This window comes from Archocentrus centrarchus, chromosome 1 (assembly GCF_007364275.1).
Source record: "Archocentrus centrarchus isolate MPI-CPG fArcCen1 chromosome 1, fArcCen1, whole genome shotgun sequence".
In the NCBI taxonomy this organism is placed as follows: Eukaryota; Metazoa; Chordata; class Actinopteri; order Cichliformes; family Cichlidae; genus Archocentrus; species Archocentrus centrarchus.
Window position 1 is genome coordinate 3743675 of NC_044346.1, and position 11023 is coordinate 3754697.

At 41.1% G+C, this 11023-nt stretch overlaps 1 protein-coding gene across 1 annotated transcript; it reads left to right on the forward strand.

The window, feature by feature from the left end:
* Positions 1 to 3995: 3995 nt before the first annotated feature.
* On the forward strand, positions 3996 to 8720 carry acta1a (actin alpha 1, skeletal muscle a). Its single transcript, XM_030727433.1, has 7 exons — positions 3996 to 4216; positions 5518 to 5657; positions 5967 to 6291; positions 7143 to 7304; positions 7464 to 7655; positions 7767 to 7948; positions 8261 to 8720. Exons 2-7 carry the CDS (start codon positions 5529 to 5531, stop codon positions 8402 to 8404), a joined length of 1134 nt encoding a protein of 377 aa, XP_030583293.1. The 5' UTR covers positions 3996 to 4216; positions 5518 to 5528; the 3' UTR covers positions 8405 to 8720.
* The last annotated feature ends 2303 nt before the right edge of the window (positions 8721 to 11023 follow it).

The following is an 11023-nucleotide window of genomic DNA, read 5'->3' on the forward strand; positions in this document are numbered from 1 at the left end:
AGAATAAAATAAGCTTGGCACAAAAAGTAAGGAAATGTGTGTTTATTTCTTTGTTTGCTTCTTGGCAGTAAAATGTCACACAACTGGAAAGCCTGTTTATTCCCCCTTAAATGGAGCCACGTTTGTAAGGAAAATCCATCTGTGGGTTGTGCCCATGAAAAATGTGCCAAGTCTTCTCTGCCAAACAGTGCAAATGGATACTTTATTGGAATAAATAGACATAGAAAATACATATGTATTCACCCCATTTTATAAGGACACCTAAATTATCAGTGGTGCAGCATCATTGGAGTTGAAGGAATTTAAATAAGTGTGTGTGTGTGTGTGTGTCTGCTGTTTAAGCCTTTAGGTTTCTGCGTGTTCGTTTCATCGAACATGACTGACAAAACAGGATAAAGGAGTCCAATTATTAAATTTAATAAAGCCATTTCAAACAGTTTACAGATATCTGGACCAGACTGCATGCCGTGAGATGGCATGAAGTACTGGCACTTTCTGATTCAACTTACAGTTTCATATAGTCACAGCACATCTCTTGATTACATCATTTACAAAACAAAATGTGGAAAACAGAGAATTTCAACAACAGGGTGACCTCGAAGTCTCCATTTCTATCATTGTTTAGTCTTCATCAGTGTACAGTCAGAATACAAAGGTCATGATGACATGAAATATTATAAGCTTCTGTATTTTTTAATCAGTTATGTTATTTTCCAGACAAATTTCTCAGGGAAGTAAATGTATGTAAGATATATATATATATATGTGGCATATATCATGAATATTCCTTCAGAATACAGAGAGCTTACTCTGAATGCAACTACGTTTAGAATGACATACCCAGTAAGGTCAAGTAAGGTCAATGTAAAACCTACCACAAAAGAAATCCCGTTGAAGTAAAATTCCAAGTCAATGAACAGCATTATGATAAGAGTTCTACAGAAAATAGCCACACTGTAAAGTGTAATTGTGACTGAGCTGAGCCTCTAAGATACTGGCTCGAGAAGCTGCCCTGCAGTCGTCAGGACTTCCTGTTGGGCAACAAAGAGCAGATGTTGGTTATAAATAGACCTGAGCTCCTCTGGCTGATTGACTGCCACCCTGACAGAGATCCTCTGCAGTGATCCACTTTCTCGGCTTCACAAGCTGCAGATGGCTTTCAGGATGCAGCTCTCCTAAAAATAGAGTAGATTAGATTAGATTAGGACAAAGAGCGATACATAACTATCATTTTCTGCTCGGGAAGCCTGATTTTACAAACCTCTGCTAAAACTTTGTAAGTTCTCCTTTAAATGTCACAGGGCTGTGTTTTGAAGAAGTGCCATTAAAAGCAAAAACATTTTATATTTCCTATTTTACGAACTGAAATAAGGGGCAAATAATGTTTATTTTTAAAAAAATAAGAATTTACCGGAGATATTAAGGGTAATTTACTTGTTTTTCTCTATATTGATATAGAGAAAAATGACCCCAGATTAATTTACAAATGGCTTTCTGTATTTTATGATAGATTTGGTCGACTGAAATGGTTGATAAAGCTACCTTATAATTTTTCATTAAAAAAAAAATCACAGTTTATTTATGTAATTTTCTTTTATGAAAAAAAAAACAAATATATATTTAAGTTGGGCAGCACTGTGTGGTGCAGTGGTTAATACTGTTGCCTCACAACAAGAAGGTCCTTGGTTTGAATCCACCATCTGGCCGGAGGCCTTTCTGTTTGCATGTTCTCTCCCAGTATCTGCGTGGGTACTCCGGCTTCCTCCCACAGTCCAAAGACATGTGGGATCAGCTTAGGTGGTGATTCTGAATTGCCCATAGGTGTGAATGGTTGTCTGTCTCTCTGTGCTGGCCTCGCAACAGGTGACCTGTCCTGGGTGTACCCTGCCTCTCAGCCCATGGCAGCTGGGATCAGGCTCATGATCACTTCAGCTCCTTTCATTGTTTTCAAATGACTTCTTTCTATGCATATTATTTGAACTCTTGAGTCAGATTTGATCTTCCACCTTAAACTCATTTCAGTTCCAGCTGTTCCAGCCGTTTGCTTCAGCTGCCATCTCTGTGTCCTTTAATATTTTAATGTCATAAACGGCAGCAGCATTTCAAAATGAAGACATCTGTAATCAGCTTCAATAAAGTTAATTTATTTTCTCTGATTCTGCTTTATTCTTGAACTTTGACCATTTAACTCCTTTTGCTCCTTTTGCTTTGTGTGACATTCAGTTAACCCACAAACTAGAGCTGGGCTTCAGTCAGCGCTGATTTTCAATTCTTTTATGTGATGCTCTTATTTTCAGTAGATGACTAACATAACATTAGGGATCATTTGAGCTTTTCCATGGAACTTTTTAGCATATTTCAGCTCATCATTTTCGTGTTCAGTTGTTCCACATTCCAGTTTTATTAATTCATTCACTTTGTCAACACGCTCGACATGTTTGTCTGGGTACTGTCTGTAAGAGTGAAGCATTTTAATGCCAAATGTTCGAGTGATATCTTCTCCCTCTTTGGATTCATGACTACAGTCTTGTGTCGGGTCATCATCCATTTAAAAACTGGCCGGGTTCCCGTGAATCTTGACACCTCAGCGGAGCTCAGTTAACACTTGGATAAACACTGCCAGGACTACTGGCTCAGTTTTTGTCCCTCTGAGGATTTTTGTCTCAGTTTGCAGCTGTCCAATCTGTTGGAGGTCCTGACCTTCTTCTTTCTAAAAGCAGACCAATGAAGGTCCGCTGCTTGTGTGTAGAAGTTCAAACTGAGAAACATACATCTGAACAAACCTGGACAAATCTCGGGTTGTTAAAGTCATCAACAAGCTGTATATACATTTCTAACAGTAATGACCACGATTAGGTTTGATTGTTATATTAACAGATTGTTTTTATTCTCATTAGATTTTAAATTTAGGGGCAGCTCAGGAGGTAGAATGGGTCATCTGCTAATCCCCATCTCCTCCAGCCTGTACGGTGAAGTGTCCTTAGGTGACATACTGAACCCCATATTGCCCCGATGCACTCATTGGTGTGTGTATGATGGCTAAAAAAGTGCTTAAAGTGCACAGAATAAAGGGGCATGTGAATGGGTAACTGATGTGGAGCATCCTAAGTGCTCTGAGTGCTCAGTGGGAGGGGCCATTCAAAGAAAAAAGCAGTGAAAATACTTACTGGTATCCAGCTGCCTGTAGGTTACTGTAACGTTTACAGCAACCTTTTTTACTTTTTCATGTTTTAACACAATATTGATTTCACAGAAATCGCAGGATTTAAAGACTTGAAATTATGCAAACAGAAAATAAGTATGCACTGCTACTTCCGTTTAGAATTCACACTTCCTTATTTAAAAAAAAAAGATTTCACACTTCCTTATTTAAAAAAAAAAATCACACTTCCTGTGATAATTCAGCTGCTTGACAGCATCGTTGAGCTTTTAATTTCAGCTTCTTCCAGTTTTCTTTTAATGTGCTTTTTGTTTTCTGTGTTTTAACTGTCACTTCCATTTCATCTTGCTCAGCATCATTTCCTTCAATATATATAGGTATGGAAGAAGACGTATTTTGAAACAATGCGAGTTATATTTCTGAGTGCTCAAAATTTTTCTTATCATCAATGCTTCAACTTCAGCTGAGATTTTCACTTCTTATTGGACTTTTGCTTAAACTGATATTTCACCTTAACTCAGTGAACCACTGTACTGTAATTCACCTCAGTGCTTTAACTGTACTTTCTTTAAACGAAATCTTTATTTCCCCTCCAGTCCCCTGTTAAAATACTAATAAAACAAGATAAACTATTAAAAATCTTTAAGTACTAAACGGTGTGTGTGTGTGTGTATGCATGCTCTGTGCACTTGTGTGAGGCAGTTGTAGCAATTATTCTACAGGGGACGGTCTCGCTCCATACACGGGCTCGTGCGCTCCGCGGTAGCCTCGCGGGGACTTCCTGTCCATATATGGCCCAGCCGGGCCGCGAGTCTCTACATGCACGCATGAGACGGCCCTCGCGCGCGACCAAATATGGACGAACGGCCGGCTGAATTCCTATCGAATACTCGGACATTCCAAACCGCCGTCCGCTGAGAAGAAGGAGAAAAAAATAACTCTCCGGGTGGTATGGAGGAGAAGGTGTATATAAGGACCGCGGTGGTCGCAGCGGGTCACCCCACCAGCTGGAACCAGCAGCAGTTAAAGTTCAGTGACAGCCGGAGACACGCAGAGGTAAGCGGCTTGGAGGAGAGGGGTGGCCAGGTGGAGGGATGGTAAAAGTTGTTGCAGTAATTAGCTGGAGTTACTGTTAATGGAGACTGGCTTGTTGCTAGGTTAAGTGAATGAGACAGATGGAGAATAATCTGGATTTAGCGGTTAAGTGAAGGGAGCTGGCAGTGAACCACAACCTGCTCAGGCTCAGCTTTTGTTGTGACAGGTAGCCTAGATCTGCTGTGTTCAAATGCTGTCGGAAATTCTGCACTAATGTCATAACAGCTTGGATACGTAGTGTATTTTAACGCTTTATGAGAAAACACGATAATAACAAATAGTCTAAGAAAACTGGAATTGTCTTTTCAAGTAATAATATTTATCATATAAGTACGTCAACTGACACACCCTGGAGCAGCAACCAAGTTCTCAGTCCCTGTTAGTGCTTTTACACTGTTCAGTAGTGAATAAAAACCCTGAATCCAGCAGAAACAGGTATACTTTTTAAGCCAACTTTTAAAGGATGATTACAAGGGCACTATAATGAATACCAAGAAATCAAAAGTCAGATTTTGAGGTTTATGGGGAACATCTGAAGGCATCATTGCACTAACTGGGATTTAATGGCATTTCTGTTCGCAGCTTCATGACTTCATGTCATGGAAGGTTGTGTAAACTGTTATGACACGATCCAAACATTGCCTGAGAGAGGATATTTAAGATGATGGAGTTATAGTTATTAGCATGTGATTATTCACACTGCTTAAATAGAACAGAAAAGTTGATGGTAGAAAAGTGTCATACACTTTTTTCTTTCTTTCTTTTTTTTTTTTTGTCATGCAGCTAATTTTAGTAAAATTATAATAATAACTAATCTCAAACCAGAAAAACAATATAACAAGAAAGAAACCAAAAAGAGGATGGATGGATGGATGGATGGATGGATGGATGGAGAAAACAAAAGTAATTCCAACACAAACACTGCTGGAATTACAGTTAGCCTAGGACTGTAAGATTTAAAACTTTAGCCACAATTGTGTTTTTAGTCACAATAAAAATGACAACAAAACATAAAAAAAAAAAAACAACCTGACACTACTCAGGATACTCCTTATTAACATGTGATGACATATTAAATTACAACTTTATTACAGGGTCTGTCCACTTTTACATATAGAAAGTTTAAGTATTGAGTTGTTAAGGCTGAAGTATTGGGGCTAAAATGATTATTAAGAGAAAATCACATTCATATCTAACTGTGTTAAGTGCTGTAGAGTCATCTTGTTATGCCGAAATTCATCACATCTGACTTTCTCCTCCAGAATCCGCAGACATGTGTGACGACGATGAGACCACCGCCCTTGTGTGCGACAATGGCTCTGGCCTGGTGAAGGCTGGTTTCGCTGGAGATGATGCTCCCAGGGCGGTGTTCCCCTCCATCGTCGGCCGCCCCCGTCACCAGGTATGTAAGGGCAAAAAGCTTCACAAAAAAAAGGGAAAAACTGTCTCTTCTCTTTTTCTTATGTGCTCACTTCTTGCACTGTATCTGAGCCCTGATTTTTACTTTTTTTTTTTTAGCGCCACAGGCCAAAGATCTTTGCAGAGAAATGGCTGTGTGAGACTGTTGGACTCACTATTACAACAAATTAAATACAAACATAAATAAATAACAGGATATAATAAATCTGGAAAAAACAGTGCTGCATACAGAAATTCTCACAGTTAAAAAAAAATATGTATCAGACCTCACCTACTTTGTTCCCCTCGACAGGGTGTGATGGTCGGTATGGGCCAGAAAGACTCCTACGTGGGTGATGAGGCCCAGAGCAAGAGAGGCATCCTGACCCTAAAGTATCCCATTGAGCACGGCATCATCACCAACTGGGATGACATGGAGAAGATCTGGCACCACACCTTCTACAACGAGCTCCGCGTGGCTCCCGAGGAGCACCCCACCCTGCTGACTGAAGCCCCCCTCAACCCCAAAGCAAACAGAGAAAAGATGACCCAGATCATGTTTGAGACCTTCAATGTGCCTGCCATGTATGTGGCCATCCAGGCTGTGCTGTCCCTCTATGCTTCCGGCCGTACCACTGGTGAGTCTGAGCTGCACAGAAATACAGTTTTCCATTTCGTTAAGAAAGGAGTATTTAGTACTTTTTTTCCCCTCATATATCAATATTAGACTGGTACTTGATCACCAAAATTATTTGCTGATTATACAGTGCCCTCCATGATGTTTGGGGCAAAGACACAGTTTCTGTAGTTTTGCCTCTGTACACCACCACAGTGGATTTTAATCAATATGTGATTGAAGTGCTGACTTTCAACTTTAACTCAAGAGGTCTTACAGCACTTGTGCCTCCTCAAGTGTGTTCTTGACTCACTTAGATGTTGTAAAGTTGTTTTTATTAACCATGGAAGTAATTCTGTCATCATGTACTTTAGTTGTTTTCTTTTGCTTTTCAGGCCTTTTTTTCCCCATTCATTTTGCTCCTCTGTAAATGGGGGACTGTGTATTGGGCTGTAATTCTTAAACAATTTATGGAAAAGTTTTGTAAAACCTCTTGATTTAAAGCTGAAAATCTGCACTTCAGTCGCATATTGATTGCATGATTTGCAGTCCATTGTGGTAGCGTACAGAGGCAAAACTACAAAAATTGTGTCTTTGTCCCAAACACTGTGGAGGGTACTGTACAGCTGAAACAAATAACTGATTCCTGCAGTGCTTTTCCTCATTTTGTTTAATGTAAACTGGATGTTTTGGGGCTGTTCTCGGACTTGAAGGTGTCTTTCTGGCCTGTGAAAAACAGTGTTGGCTGGCAGTAACTTCTCTATCAGTGAAATAAACAAACAGCACTGTTTCCTTGCACCTTTTCACGTGATTCGTCACAGACTTGATGTAGAAACCTCTGCCTCTCTATAACTTTTCTGTGTCCGCTCTCAGGTATCGTGCTGGACTCGGGTGATGGTGTGACCCACAACGTGCCCATCTACGAGGGTTATGCGCTGCCTCACGCCATCATGCGTCTGGACCTGGCTGGTCGGGATCTCACAGACTACCTCATGAAGATCCTGACGGAGCGCGGCTACTCCTTCGTCACAACAGGTAAAATGGCACAAAATAAAGCCAAACAGTTTAAATTTAGGCATTACCTCTTTTCCTCTCAGATAAAAATATTCTATTCATCCTTTTTCTAAGTTGTGTGTCCAAAAAATGCTTGCCAGTGGAGCAGTTTGAATTATCACGTCTGCTTTCTGTTTGTAGCTGAGCGTGAGATTGTGCGTGACATCAAGGAGAAGCTTTGCTACGTTGCTCTGGACTTTGAGAATGAGATGGCCACCGCTGCCTCCTCCTCCTCTTTGGAGAAGAGCTACGAGCTGCCTGACGGTCAGGTTATCACCATCGGCAATGAGCGTTTCCGCTGCCCCGAGACGCTCTTCCAGCCCTCCTTCATCGGTGTGTAGTATCAACCGTATTCGTCTGAGACAGTGTAATACTTTCCTTTGAAATATGATGTTGTCATTTCCTTGTGTTTAACCTGAAACTCTCTGCTGTGCACCTGAACAGGTATGGAGTCAGCTGGTATCCATGAGACCGCTTACAACAGCATCATGAAGTGTGACATTGACATTCGTAAGGACCTCTATGCCAACAACGTGCTGTCCGGCGGCACCACCATGTACCCTGGTATTGCTGACCGCATGCAGAAGGAGATCACAGCTCTGGCTCCCAGCACCATGAAGATTAAGGTACAAGAGCTAACACTCACTGACAGAAGACAGATTATATGACTCAACTCAACGTGATTACATTTGGACAGTTATGGAAAGTTTCACAAGAGACACCTGAAAATTAGCCCCATATGTGATAGCTAAAACACTGCTCAAACATTTTAAAACATCCCCTGTAAGCCCCTTAGAGACAAAGAGTTAGATTTAAAAGCAGGTGAAGTAGCAGAAGATCCTCATTATCTTGTCTGTCTTTGCTTTACATAATATGATCAGAATATCTGAGGCGCTAGCAGGCAATAACATTTGTCTTATTTTCTTCTTCCTGTGCAGATCATTGCCCCCCCTGAGCGTAAATACTCAGTCTGGATTGGTGGCTCCATCCTGGCCTCCCTCTCCACCTTCCAGCAGATGTGGATCAGCAAGCAGGAGTACGATGAAGCCGGCCCCAGCATCGTCCACCGCAAGTGCTTCTAAACATGATGTGTCCAAAGTGTTCAGGAACCAGAGCAGTTAGATGCTGCTGTCCCAGGACTCTGAAACTTCATCCTCTCATAGAGAGATGTTTGATTTCCACCATCACAGATCATGTGGCATCTAACATGTACATAAGTTATTTATTCTTTGTTTTATGTATGTCATGTTGTGAATGTAAATGAAGATTGCTGTCCATATGTGAGCGTTGGCTTCGAGGTACAACACACTCCAACTCCGACCAACCGAATGAAAAAAACAAATGATAACAAAAAGACCAAAATAGAAACAACATCAAAGCAAATAAAAGCCAAATCATTTTTCACAAATAACTGCTGTCTGCTCATTCTGGTTCTGAATATTTTCAGATACGTTTCTGGATAATTTTACTGGTCTTTTCTATTTTTTTCCATTATATTCTGCACTTTATTCTTCACATACACAAGAAACTTGTGAAAAATTATATATTTGCAGAGAGACATGACAACATTGTCGGTACCCTTCCGTTAATGAAACAAAAACCCACAAATAGTGACTGAAATAACTTGAAACTGACAAAAGTAACAATAGATAAAAATGTACTGAAAATTAACCAGTGAAAAATTAATATTAAATTGTGGTTTAACAAAATGAATGAAACTAGCCTGGACAAAAATGATGGTAACCCTAGAAAATATTGAAAATAAGTTGACCACAGAGACGTGTTAAACTAAGGTGTGTCCTGTAATTAGCATCACAGGTGTCTTCTCACCTGTAATCAGTCAGGCTGCCTATTTAAAGGGTGAAAAGTGGTTGCTGTGCTGTTTGGTGTCATAGTGTGAACCACACTGAACATGGACCACAGAAAGCTAAGCTGTCATGGTGCGTGGAAGCAGACCGTGTGGAGAGTGAGGACCCAGTTGCAGGACTCAGAGGCAGGCACACGAAGGTAAAGGGAAAATGAGTCTTTATTGTGGCTCAAGATTTGAACAAACACAAACTAAGGCAGAAAACAAAACTAAAGCAAACCTAAACTGGGAGGAATAACTAGGGAACACTAGGCAGATGGAGAACACAGGAAGAGATCACGCCACAACAAGACGCCAACAAATGAGCAGGTGAACGGTATTACACTAACGAGACAAAGGAAGCTAAACTCAACACAAACCACACCGGACACAGGACTGTCAAAATAAAACAGAAAGCGAGAAGGCAGGACAACAGAAACACAAACTTGACACTACACGGGGAGACAGACACACTGAGGGAAAACGGACACAAGAGAATTCACACAAAAAAGGGAAGGAGGGGAAAAACAGGGAGAACCAAAGTGTAAAGCAACTGGGATCTTAACTAAGAATACATAAGCGGAACACATGAAACAATATAACAATGAAACCGTGATCACAAAGACAAACTAACTACAAAGGTCCATGAAAACTAAGAAACAAAGGGTCGCAGACCTGGGACCATGACATAAGCAGAGCGTTGTCTCAGGACATCAGTTACTGACAAGCATGTTAAAGATTAAAGACTACAAGACCATCTCCAAGAAGCTTGATGGTCCCGTGACTACAGCTGCATGTTATTCAGAAGTTTAAGGGACTGTAGCCAACCTCCCTGGATGTGGCCACAAGAATAAAAATCGATGACTAATTGAAGAGATGGATAATATGAATGTTAACCAAAGAGCCCAAAGCAACTTCCAAAGAGATTAGAGGTGAAGTCCAAGGTCAAAGTACATCAGGGTCAGATGGCACCATCCATCACTGTTTGAGCCAAAGTGGACTTAGTGGAAGATGACCTAGGAGGACACCACTGTTGAAATCCAAATGCATGTTGAGAAGCCATAAAGCTTCTGGAAAAATGTAGTTTGGACAGATGGGACAAAATTGGAGCTTTCTGGCAAATCACATCAGCTCTGTGTTCACAGATGAAGCACACGAAGAAAAGAACAGTACCTACTGTGAAACATGGAGGAGGCTCGGTTATGTTCTGGAGCTGCTTTGCTCCATCTGGCACAGGGGGTCTTTAATCTGTGCAGTGAACATGGAAATCTCAAGACGATCAAGGCATGCTGGAGCGAAATGTGCTGCCCAAGGTCAGAAAGCTTTGTCTCAGTCACAAGTCATGGGTAATGACCCAAGACACACAGCTAAAAACACCCAGGAATGGCTCAGGAAAAAAAAAAGTGCAAGTGTAAACCATTAATCCTGATTGGTAAATGGACTGGTTCTTATATAGTACTCTCCTACTCGAGCACACGAAGCACTTTTTACAACACACCTTCATTCACCCATTCACACAAGCGCTTTTATTCTACACTTCTACATCTATATAAGGAGATGCTTTTAAGTGTGAAGTGGAAGTAAAATAGGGCAGAAAAACATTGGATTTCCAATTTCCGACTTTCTCACTTTCGTGAGACAGGTCAGTTTTACCCTGCTGATGAGTTATTGCAATGGTACGAGAGGAGCCGCAGGTTCAGACATTTGGTGTATGTGCTTGTTTGAGGAGCCAATGGTGCGAAGCGACCGTCTGTGGGATTATGACTGAATCCTCCATAGATGCAGTGACGCCGTGGCGCTGTGGATCTGCGGCTGGTCTCGGATAGGTGAAGGAGAGCCGCTCCTGACTGGGCTG

Bases quoted from the DNA above. Each gene is read 5' to 3' on its own strand.
- acta1a (XM_030727433.1), top strand. From the start codon at position 5,529: ATGTGTGACGACGATGAGACCACCGCCCTTGTGTGCGACAATGGCTCT. The intron at 6,292-7,142 runs GTGAGTCTGAGC...GTCCGCTCTCAG, and splicing joins TGCTTCCGGCCGTACCACTG to GTATCGTGCTGGACTCGGGT. The intron at 7,949-8,260 runs GTACAAGAGCTA...CTTCCTGTGCAG, and splicing joins CCAGCACCATGAAGATTAAG to ATCATTGCCCCCCCTGAGCG.